The sequence below is a fragment of the Lacerta agilis genome, chromosome 15 (genome assembly GCF_009819535.1).
Source record: "Lacerta agilis isolate rLacAgi1 chromosome 15, rLacAgi1.pri, whole genome shotgun sequence".
NCBI classification, from domain to species: domain Eukaryota; kingdom Metazoa; phylum Chordata; class Lepidosauria; order Squamata; family Lacertidae; genus Lacerta; species Lacerta agilis.
Genome location: NC_046326.1, coordinates 7034439 through 7058360, shown reverse-complemented (window position 1 = coordinate 7058360; position 23922 = coordinate 7034439). Strand labels below are relative to the sequence as shown.

Here is a 23922-nt window from a genome sequence, read left to right as displayed (position 1 = left end):
AGGGAAACCTGGTGCAGGAACAAACAGGCTGAGCCCCCAGGTGCTCGCTGCTTAAATGGGCAAGGGGCGGATCTGAGGGAAGCCCACCATCATTGAATTCCCTCCAGGGAAGCCTCCTCCGTCCTGCAATGCCGCCTCACGAAAAGGGTGAGCCGGCTTCTACGTATCTTTCCCTGCATCAGATGCTCTACCAATGAGGTTAGTGGATGAATTGCCCAGATGGTTAGTGCTGTGCTCAGGATAGCAGAAGCAGAGTGTATGTTTATTTTATTTTTTTAAAAAAATTATATTTATTGACAATTTTTAACACATAAAATAAACGTACCTACATACACATTTAAAACTAACAAAAACAAACATAACAACATACATATATATCTTATACCTAATATTTCTTCCTCACATTGTAATAGACTTCCTCCTATCTCCTCTTCCTGCATTCCTTGTCTATCATCTTTAGTAATTTCTAAACATCTTACCAAATCATATTTTAATATAAAACATACTTAAATATTCAATCTTATCTATTTTTCTTAACTTATAATCATCTGTCTTAAACACTTAACCTTACTCTACATCTACAGCTTAGCTTTCCTCCTAGTTATATCTAATTCTCAATCATACAGTAATTTTTTAAGTACAATTTAAATTTCTTCCACTCTTCTTCCACTGCATCGTCCCTCCGGTCACGAAGTTTCCCGGTCATCTTCCATTCTTCAATCGTTGGTATTTCTTCTGTCTTCCAGTTTTTAGCTATCAAAATTCTAGCTGCTGTTGTGGCATACATAAATAAAGTTCTATCACATTTAGGAATTTCTTGGCCTAGGATGCCCAGTAAAAAGGCTTCTGGTTTCTTTTTAAATGTGTTTTTCAACAGCTTCTTCATTTCATTATAAATCTTTTCCCAGAAGTCTTTTACCTTTGGGCACGTCCACCACATATGGAAGAAGGTTCCTTCTGTTTGTTTACATTTCCAGCACTTATTACTTTGTCCATGATACATTTTGCCAATTTCACAGGGGTCAAATACCACCTATACATCATCAGAGTGTATGTTTAAAAGGAAGGAATCATCGGAAATAATAATTACCCATAATAGTCTGTTGAACAGCATTCATCATCATCTTCATCTTTGATCTCCTGATGACAGTTTGTCACTGCTGAAACTAGCTTGAGCTGGCAGCTTTCTCGCCAATAAACTAGCGACAGTCCCTGGTCATTGTTTCACTACTTTTCCTCTTGATTGCCAGCTTTGGACACTTTTATGCATTAAGAAAAATGTCCCTGAGAGCCATCAAAACAAGGTTGCTTTAATTATTTTTATACATTTGGATGCTTTCAGCAAAATAAACTCTCAGGTAGTGAAGGGACTTTGGAATAAAGTAGACAGTTAAAACAAACCACATCGGAAGAGCAAGTTGGCTGGAGGAATTTTTGGCAATAGGAAACACACACACACACACACACACACACACACACACACAATGGGGTGCAATATCTTAGGAACTCTGACAGCCCAGAAACTCCCAAATACATTTTTTGTTTGCTATGCCAAAAGTCATAAACCTGCCCCGAAACCCAGTATCCAACCTCTGGCAGCGGCTAGCGCAACTCATGACTGAAGAAATATGTAATAGTCTAAGATTTAAAACCATGTATCAAACGCTTTCGATTCTATCCATATTTTATTGTCGAAAGGGCAGTGTCAGATGAGCCTTTGATCACATTTGATGAAACTTCTTCATATCCCTCTGTGTCAGTTCTGCTATGGCGAAACATTCTGTTTCAGGTGCCAGAATTTAGGGGAATACATAAAGTCAAGAAGCTACGGTACATCTGAACTAGTGCAACAAGACTGTTTACATTTTGCCCACCACCTCCCCAGCATAGGGAGGGTATCATTTGGTGTTTTGCTTCAGGCATCAAAATGTCTTGGGCCAGCTCCACCATTCATTTCCTCATTGCTTTGGAATCCTCTTACATTGCCAGCTATCATCTCATCCCTGTTCCAGCTGCTGAAGAGACAAGCTATTTAAACAAAACAAAAAACAAAACTGAACAATGACTTATCTCTTCAGCAGCAAGAACAGAGGCTATGAAAATTATCTGAAAAGATCCTGTGTGATTCCTGCCCATGCACAGAACCCTTCTCCGTTGGCCATCCATCCAGCATGACTTAGAAATGTAGGCATTAGTAAATTCAAAACTTCTCATGCCTCAAGTCCATCTGCTACTTCCTAGTTACATTATAGTATATAGAAATAGTACATAATCATAATCATTGCTGTCTTTGCTCTTGCAAGCTCTAGGGTTTTTTTGTGGAGCAGGAGGGGACAAGTAAAGGGAAGAAATTTGGCTCAGCGCACACATTTAAAGGTGAACCCACTTAACTGAAACTTCCTGGGACTTCCTCACACAAACCAAACTGCAGCCAGTCTCTGAAATTCGTCTTCCTCTGAATTCTGCACTACCTGTACAGTTCTCCAACCGAAACAGGCACTGTCTTGTGAAAATGTTCGGCAGAGTTAGCAGAACTGGCTTTAGCATGTATATGTTAGGTAAAACAGTGCAGAAGAAGTTTAGATGTGAATGTTACAAATGCTTAAGGGTTGTCTAAGATATTGAGTTTAAGTCAGAAAATATATTTGTTTAATAAACTTAAAGTTTATTGAGAGATAAGGTTAAGATTTATGGAAAAAGATACAAAGCTACCCAAATTTTATATCAGTTTTGAATGCAGGAGGGGGAACGGGGGAAGTCTGAAAGTATGCAAAGAAGATAGAACCAAGAAGAAGACTGAGCTAGGTGTATGTTTAGTTATGTATTTGCGTTTTCTCTTATGTTTATTGTTATTGTTATTGTTGTTGTTTATTGTTTGTTGCTTATTATGTATTTCTGTATTTTCTTTTGTTAATATATGGAAAAAGAATAAAATCTTTATAAAAAAAGAAAAGAAAATGTGCATATTAGCAGGAATTCACATAAAAAGGTGAAAATGTTCAATGAGGTAGGTAGGTAGGTAGGTAGGTAGGTTGGCTGGCTAGTTAGTTAGTTAGTTAGTTAGTTAGTTAGTTAGTTAGTTAGTTAGTTAGTTGGTTAGTTGGTTGGCTGGTTGGTTAAAAGGCAAAGAAGTGATGAAGAAATGTGAAGAACTGAAGCATTGGGAAAATAAGAAACTGAGAGAAACCAAAATGGGGCATGTTCACCCATCCGTACCTGTGAAAGGAGTCATTCACATATGACTACCTGCCCCACCTTTGTGTGTGCATATTTCTTTGTCATTTTCTTCCAACTTGAATTACTCTCAAGCAATTGTTATGTTTTGCTTTGCTGCTGCTGTTTTCCTTTCCTTCTCTCCCTCTCCCGCTTTGTTCTTGCTTCTCTCCTGAACTTGAATAGCTCCCCTTTGAGGAAAACACACACACACACAGCCAACTCCCATCCCTGCCATCACCGCCGTTCGGTTCGAATCAGGCTTGCGGTCAGTTTCAGAGAAAGGTCTCGCAATGAGGTAGAACTGACAGATCCGACAAGCGGAGTGATTGATTGTGGTTGGGAAAGTGGTACTTGAAGCCTGCCATGTGACAAGCCTCCTTCGCTCAGGGGAGGCCTGCCAAGTCCTTCTTCCCAGAACTCTGAGCACGTGGGCCCCGGCTGTAATGGGCGGCCGTATATGCTTAATAATAGCAACATTGTTGCAAACTAAAGCATCTGCCAGGATCTAATATGATTAATTATACAGCTTGCTCGCTCGGCTTTTTTCCTTTCTTCGGGAGGTAGCGGTAACCGAAAACCTGTGTTCTGCAATTTAGGGGAGGCATGGCAAGGCTCCGATTCCTAGGAATGGACGCTCGTAGGTCTGCGATGTGTCTACTCACAGTCAGGAAAGCTCTCCTGGAAGCCTTTTCATCTCCATCCTGCCCAGCCGCTCAGCCAACAATTGCCGTGTGGTGTTCCATTGGCAAATTCCACGCCGTCGCTTAGAAATACATAAAAGGAAGTGGGAAACTGTCAAACAATCTGAGTTATAAATCTGTTAGTGGTGTGGCATGCCAATCAGAGAGGCAGGTTTACTGGGGTTTCAGCGGGTAATTTGTTCCAGATAAGCCATGGGTGTTTTTTTTTTTAATTTTATTTTTAAATATCGTAGCAATTACATCACCCCAAACATACCATGTACTCACCCTTTCAATTTTCCACCCTACGGACTGACAGACTGGTTCAGTCTGTGCTGGCTAATATAATGCTTCCTTTATACATGAGAATTCATCTGATTCTCCAAACCACGTACTTCAGGGCAACCTTTGCCAGCCTGGTGACCTGCAGATGTTTTGGAATACAATTCCCATCGGCCCCAGCCAACACGACCATGCTGCTGGAGCTGATGGGATCTGTAGTCCAAGAACATCTGCAGGGCATCAAGTTGGCAAAGGCTGCTTCAGAGTAATCATGCAGAACATGCTGAACTGAACATGGAGAGAAAGGCCTGAGGGCTGCACAGCAAGCCCACAGAAATTCAACCAGTGAATTTGTTCCCAAATATAAATTGCAGAAGCCTCCCTTTGGGGGGGGAGGCTAACCATAATTGAAAATAATATATTGCTTTGCACACCTCAATTATCCAACTGCTGAGGTTCCAGCACTTACTTTGGGATTTTGTTTCCTTGGAATTGGGTTACTGGAGACTGATTGGTGTTTTGTAATATGAGATTTATTTACACGTATATGCCAAAGGAACTTCAGAGGAAGAATACAATGTGAAACAGCTGAGTTATAATTCATCAAGAAGTTTGATGTCATCACTTGTGGGTTACATTGAGACATGTTTCACATAGGTCACCAATGCCAGAATATTTGTGCTATCTAGGGCTGTTTCTTGCAAACGGTTCCCTGCCAAACTACAAGTATTGATAAAATCATCCCAGCAGTTATCACCAGCCTGCCACTGCGTAAGGACAAAGGTATACCAGTACTTAAAGTTATGTCTCATTGCCATTCAACTCCAGCATTACCATTTATATTCTTAAATATCTGCCAAGTAAGATACATTGCACCACTGGAGGCCACCTTTTAATTCTCATTGTCAGCTGGAATTGAGCTTCAGGTACCGCCAGGTGTATCCAATGCTAGTTCAACTCAGAGTGGAGCCATTGAAGTTAATGGACATGGCTGATTCAGGTTCATTAGTTCCAACGGGTCTACTTTAAGAAGAACTTAGTTGGCGACAACTAATATAACCACATGTCCAGATTCCTTCCTCCTCCCCCCACTTACTTTCCCATCCATCCATTTAGATTGATAGAAACCTTTGGAGATAGGAACTTGCCCATCTTGCCAACTCCATAGAGCACCCTGTAGGTTGATGGCATCATATGTCATGATAATCAGGGCCGGCCCTACTGTTTGAATGTAATAGTAGGGTTTGGCCCTGATTGGCCCATGAGGTGGACATCTTGATTACTGGGTGCTGGGGGTTCTGCAGATTGCTGTCCTCTGTTGTGGTGCAGGATTCTGGCCTGTCACTAATAATGATGCCTGGTTGGCTTCTGTATGAGGAATCAGAGAATCATAGAATCGTAGAGTTGGAAGGGACCCCTGCAATGCAGGAATCTCAGCTAAAGCATCCATGACAGATGGCCATCCAAGCTCTGCTTAAAAACCTTCAATGAAGGAGAGTCCACAACCTCCCGAGGGAGACTCTTCCACTGTTGAACAGCTCTCACTGTCAGAAAGTTCTTCCTGATGTTTAGTCAGAATCTCCTTTTTGTTTATCAAGAAGCCATTGGTTGGAGTTTTACCCCCCAGAGCAAGAGCTTGTTCCCTCTTCCATGTGAAAGCCCATTAGATATTTGAAGATGGCTACCATATCTTCTCTCCATATCCTCTTTCCAGGCAACATGGCACCATCTTGTTGTTTGCTTCAGGCAGCCAATGGCCAGCTCTCAATACAACCACATTCATCACCATCAAATTCAGAGGCTGTGTAGTCAAGATTGGGGATAATACAGGGCTGCGGAGAAACAAGGGAAGTATCAACCAAGGGGGTACTATTCATGCTTAGTGGTCACAAAACACTGAGTGTCAGTTGGGAACAAAAAATGAAAAATGTGGACAAAGGAGTGGAATAGAATAACTTGCAAGTAGGTGTGGCTGGTTGGTGTGCTACTGTTAGGAAGTAAGCATATTCTGCAACATTTTCTTGCAGGATTCACTTGTAATAACACAGTTTCCATAAGAAACCCTGCAGCTATGGTCCCATTGTATAATACCCATGGCTGCAACAGGGTTGTAGCCACAAACTCCTACTCAGAGGAGACCCATTAAAAGTGGTGGGTCCAAGTTAAGACCTCTTAATTTCAACAGGTCTACTTTGAGTATGACTAGCATTAAGATTGCCGGAAGAAATATCAACAACCTCAGATATGCTGATGACACAACCTTGATAACAGAAAGTGAGGAGGAATTAAAGAACCTTTTAATGAGGGTGAAAGAGGAGAGCGCAAAATATGGTCTGAAGCTCAACATCAAAAAAACTAAGATCATGGCCACTGGTCCCATCACCTCCTGGCAAATAGAAGGGGAAGAAATGGAGGCAGTGAGAGATTTTACTTTCTTGGGCTCCATGATCACTGCAGATGGTGACAGCAGTCACAAAATTAAAAGACGCCTGCTTCTTGGGAGGAAAGCAATGACAAACCTAGACAGCATCTTAAAAAGCAGAGACATCACCTTTCCAACAAAGGTCCATATAGTTAAAGCTATGGTTTTCCCATCCCAGTAGTAATGTATGGAAGCGAGAGCTGGACCATAAAGAAGACTGATCACCGAAGAATTGATGCTTTTGAATTATGGTGCTGGAGGAGACTCTTGAGAGTCCCATGGACTGCAAGAAGATCAAACCTATCCATTCTCAAAGAAATCAGCCCTGAGTGCTCACTAGAAGGACAGATCCTGAAGTTGAGGCTCCAGTACTTTGGCCACCTCATGAGAAGAGAAGACTCCCTAGAAAAGACCCTGGTGTTGGGAAAGATGGAGGGCACAAGGAGAAGGGGACGACAGAGAATGAGATGGTTGGACAGTGTTCTCGAAGCTACTAACATGAGTTTGGCCAAACTGCGGGAGGCAGTGGAGGATGGGGTGCCTGGCGTGCTCTGGTCCATGGGGTCACGAAGAGTCAGACACGACTGAACGACTGAACAACCATAAGCATTGGTTACAGCTCATAATTTGGGGGTGGGGGTTAGTTTGCTAGAGCCACTTTTCCTCAGCTATGCCTAGCCATGTGAGTGCTCTAACTCATATCAGGCACATGCTGAAATCTTAGCTCCACGGCCACTTGACTCTGCTGAGGCTTTGAAGGAATTGCTAAATTTGTGTCTGGACACATACCTGAGAAGCGTTCGCAACTCAGACATCTCACAGTGGCTTTGTGGTGTCAGCCATCACTTTGAAATGATTGTGTGTGAACCTGCCTTTGGAGAGGTCCCAGCCGCCAAGATTTATGGCAATATTCTCTGCTGCTTTGGGTGCCATTCATGCCTGCTTTCCACTTGTCGGCAACACTCATCAATCTACCTGACCGCTACTTGATTCTATCTCTGCACTGAATTATTCTCCGACAACTTGTGATTGCTTTTCTCCCCACAGCCCTGAAGAATTGCATGCTAGACGGTAAGAACTTGGTAGTATTCATGGCCGCCTAAAGTGAGTTTTCATTTCCTTGGAAATTCTCTGGTCTCATCAGGATTGTAAAGTCCTACCTCCCATTCCATGGGTTCCTTTCGAAGACAAGCCTGCAGTCTGATGTACCAAAAGATAGCTCCTGCATTGGTTATGTGCAATTCAGAGTAGACCCATTGAAATGAATGGACTTGAGCTGAGTAGGATTTCACTGGATACAGTCATGAAAAGAGCCTTGCATTGGCTGCAACTGAAAGTTGTTTCCAAGCCTAATTACTGTGGGTGGAGGGATTTGTGTTTATTGCACTCCCCATTCACTGTAAACTTTACAAAGGTCACCCCACCCTCCCATGGAGAGTCTAAAGGATAAGGTAAAGGGACCCCTGACCATTAGGTCCAGTCGCAGACGACTCTGGGGTTGCGGTGCTCATCTAGCTCTATAAGCTGAGGGAGCCGGCATACAGCTTCCAGGTCATGTGGCCAGCATGTCTAAGCCGCATCTGACGAACCAGAGCAGCGCTTGGAAATGCCGTTTACCTTCCCGCTGGAGTGGTACCTATTTATCTACTTGCACTTTGATGTGCTTTTGAACTGCTAGGTTGGCAGGAGCAGGGACCGAGCAATGGGAGCTCACCCCGTCGCTGGGTTTCGAACCACCGGCCTGATCGGCAAGCCCTAGGCTCTGTGGTTTAACCCACAATGCCACCTGCATCCCTTATGGAGAGTCTAGGTAGCTGCAAATCTACCCCATAGTAGGGGCCAGAGCTGTCTCTACAGCCACATTTCCCAAAATTGGAAAAGAGGCTTCTGGAAAAAGACCAATCAGTTCCAAAGAAAGACAAGAGCTCCCATTGATCCCATGCCGACTCCTTTCCCCATAAAAGGGGAAAGTATTTGCCAATGTCTCCAATAGACCAGGGATTCCTGTTTTGTCCTAATAATGGTAGAACCCAGTGAGACCCAATTTTCAGGAGTGTTTTAAGTTTGTCTGAATTGCTCATCTTTGATTGTTGTTGTTGTTATTATGAGTGGAGAGGCCAAAAGGGGAGTGGGCAACCATTTCCACAGAGTCCTGCAACCTAGCAGTGAGTCTGCTTAGGCATCATTAACACACACAAAAAGCAGGTAACAGCTTTGCACAAAATCCGCATATGCTACTTTATGCATCTAGATGCAAATCCAGAAAGAATTATTCAAACAGAAATAGAAATATGTGTCCCCATAGTGGGATAGACTCTGGCCAGGCCATTTTATTTTTACTTATTAGATTTACATATTGCCCTTCATCATAAGATATCAGGGCAGTTCACAGAATAAAATAGGATAAAAACAATTTAATAATTAAAAAAAACAGCAAACGCAGACACATTTAAAAGGCGGCAGATTATTACAGAACATCCACAACATAGATTTGAAGCACATTGCTTCCATCATACAATCCTGGGAACTATAGTTTACTCTCACAGAGCTACAATTCCCAGCACTCTTAACAAAGGACAGTTCCCCATGCTTTATAATGTGCTCAAAATTTATGAGACTGAGTGTCACCCAGATGACCTATGTCAGGGGTAGGCAACCTAAGGCTCATGGATGGTCCGGGAATAGCGTGTTTTTAGATTAGTAGAATGTATCCTTTTATTTAAAATGCATCTCTGGGTTATTTGTGGGGGCTGCCTGGTGTTTTTACATGAGTAGAATGTGTGCTTTTATTTAAAATGGGACATAGGAATTTGTTCATTTTTATTTATTTTTTCAAAATATAGTCCGGCCCCCCACAAGGTCTGAGGGATGGTGGACCGGCCCACAGCTGAAAAAAGTTGCTGACCCCTGACATATGTACCTGCTCAGTCTGCATTCCAAGTGCTAATCCTTGATGGGCAATTTCACAGCCCCTGCACTAATTTCTTATGGCTCCTTACATTTAAACTGGGCTTGGACCAGACAGCCCTCCAAATGGAGGATGCCACTGAGGACTGCCCTTTGTGAAACAGGACACTTAGCCACATAGGAACCAACTCCCTAGAGCCCTGGGTATCCAAACACCCACAAAATTCCCCACGAGGGGGCCGGGCACCCACAAATTTTGGTGTCAGGGCCGTGCACGCTGCATGGCATCCACAGCCCCAGGCACCCACAGTCGCGGGACGAAGCTGCCACTCCTGCTTGGCCTCCACAGAAGGCAAAAAGGGGGAAGTGGGGCTATAAGGCTAAAAAACAAATAAATCATGGTACCTGTGCTGATGTTTGAAGGTCTGACTAGTGAGACTTTCTTTCAAGTAAATATGCGGTAGCTCAGAGGCACAACATCTGCTTTCCCTTTATGTCCATCTATTTCAATAATTTCTATATACCACTTGACTGCAAACAAAAACACACACCCTCAAATCAGTTTACAAAACTAAAAAATAAAATGATCAATTAAAAAACCAAGTTTTTCAAAAATTACTCCATATGATTGAAAACAACAGTAGCTAAAAAGAAATACAACACAGGTGACTTCTATCTACATGTCTGGATAGGTAAAGGGAAATGGACCCCTGACCATTAGGTCCAGTCGTGTGCGACTCTGCGGTTGCGATGCTCATCTCACATTACTGGCAGAGGGAGCCGGCGTACAGCTTCCGGGTCATGTGGCCAGCATGACTAAGCCACTTCTGGCGAACCAGAGCAGCGCTTGGAAATGTCGTTTACCTTCCCGCCGGAGCGGTACCTATTTATCTACTTGCACTTTGACGTGCTTTCGAACTGCTAGGTGGGCAGGAGCAGGGACCGAGCAACGGGAGCTCACCCCGTGGCGGGGATTCGAACCGCCGACCTTCTGATCAGCAAGCCCTAGGATCTGTGGTTTAACCCACAGCGCCACCTGCATCCCATACATGTCTGGATAGGCTTGAGCAAAAACAAAAAGGTGCCTGCCTGGTGTCAATAAGGCAGGGGGTTCCAAAGGGTAGGTACATGAAGAAAGTCACAGGTCCAATCTTCAGCTTTTCCAACGAGGGCTGAGAATGCCCCCTGCCTGAACTCTGCAGAGCTGCTGCTACTGCTGCTGCTGCAGCTGCCCATCCGTGTGGACAATGCAGGGCTAGATGGACCACTGGTCTGGCTAGGCCAGGGGTCAGCAAACGTTTTCAGCAGGGGACCAGTCACTGTTCCTCAGACCTTTTGGGGGGCTGAACTATAATTTGAAAAAATAATAATAATAATGAACGAATTCCTATGACCCACAAATAACCCAAAGATGCATTTTAAATAAAAGGACACATTCTACTCATGTAAAAACACGCTGATTCAATCCGCGGGCTGGATTGAGGAGGTGATTGGGCCGGATCCGGCCCATGGGCCTTAGTTTGCCTACCCATGGCCTGGGGAGAAGGCAGCTTCCTGTGTTCCTGTGCCCAGGATGGCCCCGTAATGCAGAGACCACAGTGGCTGATTCTAAAGGCCCTCTAGTGAATCCATATTATGGGATTGGGCCTGAGCACAAGTGGCCAGAAGGCCTTGCTTGACGGTCTCCCAAGAGAACAGGATGCTGGGCAGCCTAGCTTTTGGTCTGATCCTTCAAGGCTCAGTCTTTTTATGTTCTTAATTTTGAAGCTCACCATTCCACATTCTTAGCTATTTTACCAACAGACTGGCTTCGGAAGAGCATATTTTAGACCCGTGACCTTTCATTTTTTTTCTTTTCTTTTTTTCATGCGGTGCTTATCTCCTGCTTTTCCTCCTGGAAGGAAGCCCAAAACAACTGCAGTACCAGCAAAACAAACAGAGAGCGACTCAATAAACACAACATCCGGTTGTCTCCAATGCTAGCGCTACTCAGAGTGGATCCCTTGAAGTTAATGGACCTGACTTACTGAGGTTCATTAACTTCAATGGGTCTACTCTGAGCTTAGTTGGAAACAACCCATAGAAAGGATGTGCTGAAAATGGCATGCAAGGCTGCATACACACCATACTTAAAGCACACAACCAATGTGTCCTGGGAACTACAGTTTACCCCTAGCAGAATTACAATTCCCAGCACCCTGCGCAAAACTACAGTTCCCGGGATTCTTCAGGGGAAACCATGTGCTTTCAGTGCACGGAGCGCAGGCAGCTCATTAAAGTAAGTGCCTTCCCCGCACCGCTTCTCCAGCGACGAAAGAATATTACATTATTTTTTTGTTCTTCCTGAATTCCCGCCTCCTTTAAAAAAGAAAGAAGGTAAAGCTGAAAAGTCTTTGCTGCTCAGTTAAGTGAAGAAAGGTGAGTGCAATGTTTTCCATAGACACACACCCTTCCCCCCACTGCCTTTCTCTCCCCCCCCCTTTGAAAGTGTGTGGGGGGGGAGCCAGCCTCGCCCCTGGGTGCAATCCGGCGAGGGCGAGGGCGCAGCGCCCTTTCGCAAATGCAGCTCCTCGGCTCTCGGAGAGGTGCCAAGACGCGAGAGCGAGCGAGATCCCTTTAAGCCCCACATCTTCCCACTAGGCTAAGCTCCCCCCACCGGCCGATCGCCCCTCCCAGAGCTCCTTGGCACGTCCCCGATTGGTGGGCAGGGCCGGTGCCTTTGAAGTGTGCTGCAAGATCGGAGCTATTTGACGTGCGGCTCCGGGAACGGGAAGGGCTTTTTCTTTTTTTTCAAAGGAGGTTTTTATTATTTTTATTTTTATTATTATTATTATTTCATTAAAGTCTCGCTGGGGCCGGTGCGCTCGTCTTTGCCGCCGCTCCTGCGAGGCGCCCGGGCTTGGGCGCTGCGGAGCTCGCCTCTCCTGCCTCTCCCTCCCCCTCCCCAGCCCGGCCCTACCCCCCACCCCCGCCCGGCCCGCTCCCCCAAATGAGCGCTGGCTCGCCCGCTGGATCTAACGCAAGGACATCGCCCACCAGCAGCGGAGGGAAGAGCGCGGCCGCCGCCTTAGCAGCCGCCGCCGCCGCCGCCACCTTCTCCTCCTCTTCAGCCCAGGCTCCGGGAGCCGCGTGCCCGGCGCTCTCGCACCTGTCCCCGGAGGACCCCCTGCGCCAGGCGAACCGGCTTCCCATCAGGGTGCTGAAGATGCTGAGCGCCCACAGCGGACACCTCTTGCACCCGGAATACCTCCAGCCCCTCTCCTCCACGCCCGTCAGCCCCATCGAGGTCAGTGGTAGCCAGCTCTTTCCTGCTTTCGCTTCTCCCTCTCCACACACGCCGCGCTCCCCCGGCGGCGAATTTGGCGACGGAAGGGTCCCCCGGCACCTCCGGGCGCTTCTTACCTGCGTCCCTCGGGAGCTGCGCCCCACTTCCCTCGCGTTGGTCCGCGGTGACTTCGGGAACCCCACCCTGATCTCTCGCCCTGGCTTGGACTAGAAGTCCGTCTGTTTTCTCTCTCTCTCTCTCTGAATTTGTGGAGCCGGACGGGAGAAAATCCTCGCCTGGACTTTCCTTTTAAATAAGAGTCCCAAGCAAAGAGAGTTAAGAGTTGTGTGGTTTTAACACAAATTCCGACGGCGGAGGAAGGAATCGCTTGTTCGTTTCTCGATCTCCCTGGCCGAACTTTGCGAGGCAAGATTCGTGGGCTTTGGCAACGATCGTTGCGCGCGCCCGGAGCCTTTGTGGATCAAAGGCGGGTGATCTCGGGATCCATCGGGGTTGGTGGGGGGGGGGGAGCAGGCAGCGGGTGTGAATCGTCGAGGCTGCTCGTCTCTCGGTTCGTGGGAGAATCTTTCCCCCGGGTTCGGACCCTCCATGAGCCGAGCGCCCGTGGGGAGAGTGAGTGAATCAACCCGGGCCGGATCTGGTCGTCTGCAGGAGGGGAAACTTCCGTCCGGTTCTGTCGGAGGGAATTTCCGTAAGGGTGGCGCTCCTAAAAAGAAACGGGGGGGGGGTAGCCTAAAATAGTAGGGGAGTCGAGGCAGGAGTGTTTTTGCAGCTAGGGCCGGGAAGGGGGAACCGTTTGCAGGATCTCCGCGGTGAGCCCCGGGGGCCTTTCCCAGTTGTTGCGTCCTTTGGGTAGGGGGTTGGATTGGGGGTGGGGGCGCAGTTCCTCCCGACGCGTCCAGCTCTGCGTGGTCTAACCAGCCTCTCTGTCTCCCTCCTTCCCTTGCCTTCCCCAGCTGGACGCAAAGAAGAGCCCTCTGGCGCTGCTGGCGCAAACCTGCTCGCAGATCGGCAAGCCGGACCCTCCGCCCGCCTCCAAACTCAACTCCGGCGCTTCGTCCGGGCTCGCCGGGCCGGACAAGGAGTCAGGGAGCCGCGGCGGCGCCAGCGCCCTCAAGCAGCTTGGCGAGCCGCCGACCGAGGACAAGTCCAGCTTCAAGCCTTATTCCAAAGGCGGCGGAGGCGGCGATCCGCGTAAGGACGGCGGCGGCGGCCAGCCGAACCAGGCCGGGCCGGGCGTGGAGAAGACGGGCTTCCGCGTGCCCAGCGCCGCCTGCCCTCCTTTCCCTCCGCACGGAGCAGCCGCCGCCGCCACCGCCTCGTCCTCTTCCACCTCCTCCTCCCCGGGCGGCTCGAGGGGCAGCTCCCCGCAGCACGCGGATTGCAAAGGCGCCGACGACAAGAAGGAGATGGATATGTCTGCCAAGGCCAGCCCCGACGGCGCGCAAGGAGCCGGCGGCAGCAGCACCCGCACGGGCAGCGGCGCGGGCAGCGCGGAGCCCGGAGCTCATAACGAGGCCTCTTCCGGGCGCAAGTCGGAGCCTCCGTCCCTGAGCGCGGGCCACGTGGCTCCGGTGTCCCCATACAAGCCGGGACACTCGGTGTTTCCTTTGCCCCCCTCCAGCATCGGCTACCACGGCTCCATCGTCGGGGCCTATGCTGGCTACCCCTCCCAGTTTGTGCCCAGCTTGGACCCTACCAAGCCCAGCCTGGTGAGCAGCCAGTTGCCTGGCGCCTTGGGGCTACCGGGCAAGCCCCCCAGCTCCAGCCCTCTGACGGGTGCCTCACCCCCTTCCTTCATGCAAGGATTATGCCGCGACCCCTATTGCCTGAGCTACCACAGCGCCTCACACTTGGGCACTAGCAACTGTTCCAGCTGCGTGCATGACCCGGGCAGCCTGAAAAGTGGATATCCCTTGGTGTACCCCACACCCTCTGCACACCACCCTCTCCAGCGCCACACCCAGCCTGCCGGGCCACCCGCTCTACACGTACGGCTTCATGCTCCAGAACGACGCCCTTCCCCACATATGCAACTGGGTGTCTGCCAGCGGACCCTGCGACAAGAGGTTTTCCACCTCGGAGGAACTGCTGGCCCACTTACGGACCCACACGACACTGCCAGGGGCAGAAAAACTCCTGGCTGGCTACCCTACCTCTGGGCTGGGGTCCGCGGCATCTTGCCACCTGCATCTCCCACCCAACGGCCCCGGGAGCCCCAGCTCATTGCCAGGATCGCTGTCTTTGAGAAGCCCGCACACTTTGGGACTAAACCGGTACCACCCTTACGGCAAGAGCCACTTGCCCACGGCCGGAGCATTGCCTATGCCCTCTTTGCCCACAGCTGGACCTTACTCTCCATATGCCCTTTATGGCCAAAGACTAACCTCAGCCTCTGCACTTGGATATCAGTAACTACAGTTGCCCCCGGTGTCTGCCGCCTCTCCCTATTCTTTTCCTCCTGCCCTCGTCCTGGGACTATGTATTTATTTACTGTATGTTAGCTTAAAGCTGGGAATTATAAGTGCATTAATACACCAATGAATCAATGGTATGCAAAAAGTCTGTGTCCCCCCCTCCCAAAAAATAATATGATTATAATAATACCCAACCTAAATCTTTCTCTCTCTTTTTGCTTGTGTGGGGGCTCTTAATTGTGTTTTCTTTTATCTTTCTTTTAACTCCCTATAATTTTCTTTTTTAAAAAAATCTCTTGATCCCCCATAAACCATTTGCATGATTCTCAACAAAATGCATCCCTCCCTCCTTTGTTTTTCCCCCTCTCTCTTTTTTTTAAGGAAATAGTTTATTTGTTTTTCCTTTTGTACAGTTATCAGAAATGTAATTTTATATATTTTTTTGTCCTTTTGTGCATTGTGTTCTGAGGAAAGGGGCAGCAGGAGGTCAGCTGGGAGATGTTCTGTGGCTTTGTTCTAGCTGCAGGATGGGAAGAGCATCGCTTGCCATGCGGTGGTGAGATGCACTTTGCTGATGGGTTGTGAGCAAGGAAGGATCCCAGCCTCTGCTGCCGGCTTTGGTTCTGAGGACTACTCCATCTTAAGTTGGTTGCCCTCTCTCTTCTCCATAAAGTCAGGTGCTCTGAGCTTTGAGAGTTGGTGGGTGCCCTGTATGGAGGCAAGGGCTGATGTGCCAGTCATCCTGGTGCTTGGATGTTGCTGATGATACTTGAAGCCCAGAAAGAGTGCTGAGCAAGTTGATCCATCACAGGGACACCTACCACAATTTTTTTGAGGTGGCTCTTTTGTTTGTTTTGGTGTTTTGGTTTTGTTTTTTTTTAAAGACCTGGATTTAAATAAAATTGGCAAGCACCCTTGAGGGACTGGAACTGAAGACCTTTTTTTTCAACATGCACCAAATGAAGAACTCAAAATAACTTTTGCTTAGCCTAGTTCAAGGTGGATCCTTTTAAATAAGAGTCTGGCTAGCCCCCAGGGGCCAGTTGCATCCTCAACTGCAGGCTCAAATCTACATACCAAAAAAAAAAAACCATCCAATCCTCCCTAATCCCCCAATTTATCTTGACCTATGGGAATGGAACTGTCACTAGGTTGTGGAGCCCCACCCCCACCCCCCACCCCATCCCCAGTCCTAACGCAGCGCGGAAGGCTGCGGATCATTTTGGGTGATAAGAGCTCCATCCTGGTAAGTCTTATTTTGTTAATAAATGAATACTTGGCTATATCTACCCTGTAGTTTGTGCTGTCTTGCATTCTCCCTTCGGCTGCCTGTGTGTTGTGCGCATTCTTTCCGTATGAACCACAGCACCAAAACAAAAAAAGGGGGGAACCCCACTAGTAAATGACCTATGGCCATTTTAGGACACATTAAAGATTAGCAAGAATATGAAGGTGAGGGTTTTAGTTTGGGGATTTAGCTCGGTGGCAGAGCATGCAGGATCTCCCGGGTTCAATCCCTAGAATCTCAAGGTAGGGCAGGACAGATCCCCTGTCTGAAACCCTGGAGAGCCACTGCCATGTCACTGGAGACAATACTGATTTGGAAGGATCAAAGGTCTGCTCAGTACAAAGCAGCTACCCATGCTCCTAATTTCCAAGGCATTACCAGCTGAAGATTTTTCTTTCATACCAGAGGAGGCATTCTTGTGCACTGCCTCCCCAGGCAGGAACAATGAGGTGGCACAGTCCTGAACTGGTAGGGTAGGCTCTATCCTTTCAGGCTGCAAAATGGGTCACCTTTTTCACTTTAAAAAATAACCTGCCAGCAAGCGGCACAATAGGCACCTGGCTGAGCTAGCTTCTTTCTCCTTGATATGCCAGCATTTGCAGCAGGGACCGTCACCTCCGCACACCTGTCACCTGTTGCTTATGGCCCTTTCTGCCACTTGATTCTGCTGCATGTGTAGACTGCTTCGGCTTCCCTCCAAAGTGTTTCCTCACGATGCCCTGCCTCCGCGAATGAGTCCTCGTGATAGGAAATCTGCAAACTGAAGGACTGTGTCGGGAGTCTTCACAAAAGCAAAGCGGAGGAGAGAGTCAGCGGCGTTAATTTTCTAGCCTTCCTGGGAGAAGGGTCACCGAAAGGCTGCAGCGCCATCTAGTGGTAGAGAAAAATCAAGCTAATTGTGTGTCTTTGTACGAACGCCGGTTACGTAGCGACAAGCGCACCTTTCGTCCGCCTTAATGACGATTACTTTCCCTTGCAAATCTGACGGAAGATGCAAAACACGAAGGGCAATTGCCTCGCGCTACCATCTGATTGTTACTCAAATCCCAGAAGGTCTTCCATCGCTCAGCCTCTTGGGATACATGGCACTAAGCCAGGTGGCCTTTCAAACTTGGGGGTGGCTTCCCCCCCCCCCGCTTTCTCCTTTTCCATAACAGTGCTGCAAACCAGCTGCCCTGAGCAGCAATATTTGGGGGCGCCGTTTCCATATTTTGATCTGTGAAGAGCCTGGAGACCCCGTAGTTGAATTTTGCAGCTGAGGTCTCAAAAGGTGTGCTTGGGGACATTTGCTCCTGGGCTGGGCTCCTCGGCAGAGTATTATCCTAGTAGCAGTGGACCCAAAGCAGCATGAAATTTGAGTTAGGTGGGAATGCTGGCGAATTGAGTAAGCTTGGTTTGGCTTTCCTTGGGTTGTTCCATTTCCACTGTACCTAGGTGTGCCCTGCATTTTATTACCCTCCGTGATACTAGTTGGCATATATGTCCTCTATTTAAAATCCGGTGGGGGGGGGCATCTAGTGTTAGACCTGCTCATTAATGTTACACCCATTAAAGTTAATGGCCACGACTAACTGAATTCTGTTAATTTCAGTGGATCTGCTCTGATTTAGTAGGATTTAGTTGGGTGGTGCAACCCCAAGTTTCAGTCCAGTTCACTGTGGGTACAGAAGGGCATAATGGAAAGCCTCTCCCCACAGTGCAGGGGCACCATACCAGCCTCGGGGGGGGGGGAGCACAGGAGGCTTGTATATGCTTTCCATATCTCCATCCAGCTCTGAACTCACATTCCATGATGGAACACAGTGGGAAAGAAGGGTGAGGATATACTCCTCAAAACGTCCTGACACTCTTGGTTGTGCCAAGGAGGAGAAAAGGAGCTCTGCGTGTTGCAGAGTGCATTAACTATACTGCGCATTAAATAGAACGGCTTCGCCGCTGTTTGTCCTGTTCACCTGCCGAGGCTGCAGGGCACTTAGTAGAGTCTCCGTCTGTGTGCACACCATGACTTTCAGGCACACACACACACCCCGGCAAGAATCCTGGGGACTTTAGTTTGCCCCACAGAGCGACAATTTTTCAGCAGCCTTAACAAACTACAGCTGCCCGGATTCTTAGGGTGGGTGTGGTCTGAATGTGTTTTAAACGTATGGTGTGTTCACAACCTCCATCTTTCCCCTATTTAGCCAGCTGGCAGCTACAGACCATGTCACAATGGGAGAGCCGAGCTCTGACACCAGGCACAGCTTCTCTCTTCTTCAGTGAGACAATTGTCCACATTAATGCAGAGATTCTGTTAATAGGTAGAGGGTTTTTGTTTACTTGGCCTAGTCAGTTTTCAAGGGTTTTTAATGCTCTTTGGCACACTGTCTTGCAATTTTTGTTTTCTAAGCTGATTGGTGAGTCAGGAAGCCACCTAGCTTTTTAAAACTCATGCATTGGTGTTGAGATATAGTTGCATATATCTATCCTTACCATCACCACCATCCCAAATCACTTTCTTCAATACTTGTAGTGGAGTTCCTATGCACTACAAACTGAAACTTCGCTTCCAAGTCCAAAAGATATGAATTGAGATATTGTAGACAGACATGATGTTCCTTTTCTTCAGTGGCTAGTATAAATAAAAGACAGGTGCTGAGCTAAGTTTGTGTAGAACTACAACCTCTGAGCTGAGTTCAGTTCCAAACTGTGCCTACAGGGGACCTGGTGTTGAATTGAGATAGCATTTTAACATTTCACCATTGCTTACAACCACTCTGCAAGGTAGGACATGACATGGTTCCATCTGTTAGGTGAGGGATTTGCAGCTGGCATGTGGGGATTTGACCAGAGCCACAAAGCTACCTGTTTGTGCATCATTGCCACCAGAAAGGCAGACTTGAATGCTCATCCTTTCACGTAGGAAGCCATTTGTGGGGAAACGACTCCTACATACCATGTTGGTGAAATCCTCTTCCTCGCTCAAAGCCATGTGACTTGTCAGGCAGAACGAAACCACTCTTTCTGTCTTCTCCGTCAGGAACTGTGCCGCCAGAGTAATGTGTGAAGCAAGCCTACTGAATCAAGGGCAGAGATGCAGGAGCCAACCCAGCTCTCGTCCCTCATCATTTTAGGCGGACCTGAGTTGTTTTTTGAAACATAAAATCTGGTTTCAAGCTGTAGCCGAACGTGTTTGCTTTGTTTTCAACTGTGTCTTTCTGAATTAACAGAATCTCTGCATAGCAGTTCAGAGGGAACGAGAGCAAACCGCAGGGATGCCTAGAAACCCATTTCTAGTTCTTGTGAAAAATCAATTGGATAGGATTGTAGGAACCTGCCTTACACTGAATCTGATTGTTGGTCCCTCCAGCTCAGTGGCTGGCAGTGGCTCTCCAGGGTTTCGGGCAGGGAACTCTCTAGCAGAAGATGCTGGAGATCAAACTGGGGGCCTTCTGCAGACAAAGCAGGTTCCCTTGCACAGAGCAATGGCCCTTCCTCTACATGGCTGAATGGGAGTGCTGAGCACTGAAAGGCTCTTTGGCTCTTTGGGGCTCCACTTTAAGTGTTCCAGGGAAACCGAAAGAGATTAGCGTCTAGGAGGAGATGTATGCTTTAACTATAATGGGGTTTTGAGATAATATAGGCCAAGATCTCCAAAGGACACACACATACCAAGAGGTTAAAAACACTTCATAGGAGATTGGAGCTTTGCTGTTGTGGGCTTATAGATGGCAAATGGCGAACTGTTTGTGAACAGGAATACCATTCCCACTGTTCCTCAGCGTCATCTCTGGGATAGCAAAGGAGGTTATTGCCTCCATTCTGAAAGGCAAATACAGAAGCAAGTTCCTATGTGGATCAGTAGTCTGCAAGGTTTGGGGGCGGGCAGTGGGAATCTCTCCTTTTCTGATGAGTTGGTTGCATCCTGTTCTATCACTCAGGTAGTTTTTGCTTGTTTGTTCTGGGGTACCAGGATTTAATTTGCTATAATACACCTTTTTGCCACAGTAGTCTTGTTGCTGCTCCTTTTCTTCCAAGTAGAATAATACCATAAATAGCATTTCCTTCAAACACAATAAAAATTGCAAGTGTGGAGGGAGCACTGTTACAGTCTATAGGCAACTGCTTGGCCACTGTGTGAGAACAGGATGCTGGACTAGATGGGACTTTGACTTCATCCAGCAACTAGGCTCTTCTTGTGTCTTTTGTAGGTGTGCTTTTGTGCATCAGCTTTCCACATATTTGATTGTCACAGTCCAGTGAGGAAGTTATTTGGGTGAGCTATACTTGCAGCTCTTTGGCAGATTCCCTCTTTGGATTATTTGTTGGAAGGGGAGAAAGTGGATACATGAGTTACCTGTTTGCTGCCACTTCTTTTCATTTCAAAAGCCAAATCTGGGACTATGGGACATTTTCCTACATGGGTGCCTTCTCTGTATATAGAGGAAAAGCTGTGTAGGACACTGGCGTTATCATGAGTAGGTTGCCCTAGTCCATTGCCACTGCGAACCTAAGACAGTCTCTGCTTGACTTCCCAAGTTCTAATCATATCAAATAGACTCTTGTATATTTCCCCTTCCTTCAGCCTGGTGTTCTCCAGTTGTTTTGAACTATAGCTTCCACCAGTCGCATGCAGCGGTGCGATACAGTTCTCAAATTCTGAGATTAAAAACCCTTCTTCATCTTTGTTTCCCTGTTTGCACAGATGCCTCTTGTTGTATGCCAGAATCATGGCCAATCGGTTATTCCAGCTTAGTGAACTGAGGTCTTGTTGGTATTTCCTGTTTCTTTGTAAAATGCCACCCCTTTGGAACACGGAGATATGGAAATAGAATATGGAAGGCACATTCAGAACATAATTCTACATTGCAAGTTTGAAAAGAGGGTCCGAGACACATTTGCTGCTGATAGTCCAAGCGGTTTTACTTTCAGAAAAATAATGGAAAATAGATTTAGTATGGCTCAACACCTTATTCTGAAGCAAACCTCTCGAATCCCGAGTGTTGCAGTTAAGCCTTCAATAATTCTTCTTGTTATTGTATTAAATCATATTTCGCAGGACTTGTATGCAAAGACTGTGTGGAGTGGTATGGTGGGCAGATTTAAAGAGAATAAGACCTCAGGACATAAATTCCAATTCATATGCAAAGTTGGAATGGAAAGGAAAAAACAAGCAGCAAAAAAGGAATATTGTCTCAAGTTACACAAGTGATTAAGAATGAGATAATTCAGGACTCTTCTCACATTACACAGGGCAAACCTGGACAAGTTTTGTTATGTAAAGCAGCTTTCCCCAACCTGGTGCCCTCCAGAACTTTTTGACTACAGCGCTGATCATCACTGAGCACAGGTCATGCTAGCTAAGAATGATGGGAGTTGTAATTCCAAACATATAGATGTCACAGGCTCAAGATGTAGAGTCTGAGTACTGAAAACACCCTACTTCCAGCTTTTTTCCAGTTTGCATTCCCTATAAGCAAAGTAGAATGCATTCAGGTGGCATATTTTTCCTGGTAAGCAGAAAATTGTGTCAACTAAGGTCGTGTGGAAAAACCCAGCCTCCTGGGTCACCTCCCCCAGTGCTGATAGGCAACATTCTGCTAACCTGGGTTCTTGAAGATTTGAGGTGCTGCAGCCTTGCTGAGTTTAGCCAATGCCCCTGATGGGAACCATAAGACCGGCACCTTGAGTTCCATGGAGGAAAGGCAGGACTATAATATGTATTTGTTATTCGTTTAAAAGACTTCTATACTGCTTTTTCACCCTCCCAAAGTGGTTTACAAATAACAGAAATGCATTGCTTCATAAAATTCAATAACCTCCAAAAAGCTTAAAATATCCATTTAACATCCGAAGGAACATGCAAATCACCGGGAGAGCATGTATAACAAGCATGTGTTTGCTTTGAGGCCAGGTTATTACTGGCGCTGCCACAATGGAAGCAGACCCGTTGTGCGGCTGGGGCAATTTCTCTCCACACACATTATCAGGCTCCCCCCAAATGTGTACAGTCGTGTTACGAAATAACCACCGTTGAGCTGGCTGCCGCGCAGGAGCGGATTAATGCAGTCACTTGCTCCTTGCACCTTGGGGGAGGAACTGAAAATCAGTTGCAGAGCACATGCAAAAGGTGCCAGGATTGGTCTCTGGCCTGCTCCATCCGAATACCCTGGAGAGTGACCTGCTTGTCAGTGTCAGCAATAGTGAATTGGGAAGTGGGAGTCGGTCAAAAAGTAGCATCCTACATTCTTTGCCTTGTATCTGTCATGTTCAAAGCATGCCCAGCATCGTTGCCACACCATTGATGCCACTGGTGCATGCCACATCCTTTGCACATTGCCACATCCTTTGCACTATGGTATGGCTCAGTACAAGGCAACTTCTTATGTTGCTCTCTGTAAGGGGAAGTTGCAGGGTGGGAGAGAGAGAGAGAGGGAGGGAGCATTTCTGGTTAAGCGGCTGTAATGTTGCCCTCCTTCTTGACTTCCCCTTGAGTGTTGCCCTTCATGTACACTTTATGGAAGGTCACTGTGTGAGCAAATGTTTCTGCTTATCATCGCTACCCCCTTGAGTTTAGTTTATCCCAAGCCAACAGCTACACTCCTTCAGACCTTGGTTTGCCCTGACAAATTGCTCATTGCCATTCCCCTCTGCCTACATCACCAAGCAAAAATAAAAAAAAATGTGCACACAAAAATGCTGTCAAGCATCGTTTGCAACCTGCCAATGCTCTGCAATTTTATCTGCTGCAGAGTGATTGCGCTGCCAATGTATTAAAGAACTTCCCGTCGGATGTATGCCTTGGTTACTGCTGAATTCATCTTCTAATAAGAGCTCCGGGATGCACTTTATTAATCATTCTGTCTTAACAACCTGTACTTGAGAGTTTTCAGTATGATTTGATTTCTTCCTGTCTTTCTGGGTGAAATATATATATATGGCTGTGTGCATTTGGGTAATGTATGGCTTAATTTACAAGCTCCGTGCTCGTGAATTACCATTTCCATGTATGCGGGGGTGCATTAACGCTTCTGCAACATTTAAGCCAGGGAAACTTCAGGGCTTTCGGATATGGCCTGGAAACAAAAGAAAAAGGCAAGCAGGAGAGAGAGATTTATCCAAGCCAGATGCAACTAGCCTTTTTAGCCCAGTGGGGGCAGTTGTTCGGATAATGCAGAGGGACGCAGCGAAGTCTGTGTTCCAATTCTTATTGGCAGTGAGCTGCTGTTCCCCTTGCTGCATAACAACAACTTTCCTAGTTCTAGCCTGGGACTGCGAAAGACCTTCAGCAGTTGACTCCCGGTTGACCCCGATCCCCATGCTCCCCCATGAATGGCTGCAATAACACCAGCTGTCCGTTACTCAAACTCTAACTGAGGAGGAAAAAGCACTGATTATCCAAATACAGTCATTAAAGGGGAAATGTGTTTTTAGGGCTGTCAGAG

At 47.1% G+C, this 23922-nt stretch overlaps 1 protein-coding gene and 1 long non-coding RNA gene across 2 annotated transcripts; one reads left to right on the top strand and one right to left on the bottom strand.

The window, feature by feature from the left end:
* Positions 1-1465: 1465 nt before the first annotated feature.
* Positions 1466-13275, bottom strand: LOC117060036. The gene is made up of 3 exons (XR_004427968.1): positions 12910-13275; positions 3879-3979; positions 1466-2028 (listed from the first exon to the last, which is right to left on the bottom strand). It is a non-coding gene; the product is annotated as an uncharacterized LOC117060036 (long non-coding RNA).
* On the top strand, positions 12314-15247 carry ZNF703 (zinc finger protein 703). Its single transcript, XM_033172090.1, is given in 3 exon segments — positions 12314-12793; positions 13750-14720; positions 14722-15247. Coding segments are annotated over 3 exon segments (1755 nt in total). The 5' UTR covers positions 12314-12496; the 3' UTR covers positions 15209-15247.
* The last annotated feature ends 8675 nt before the right edge of the window (positions 15248-23922 follow it).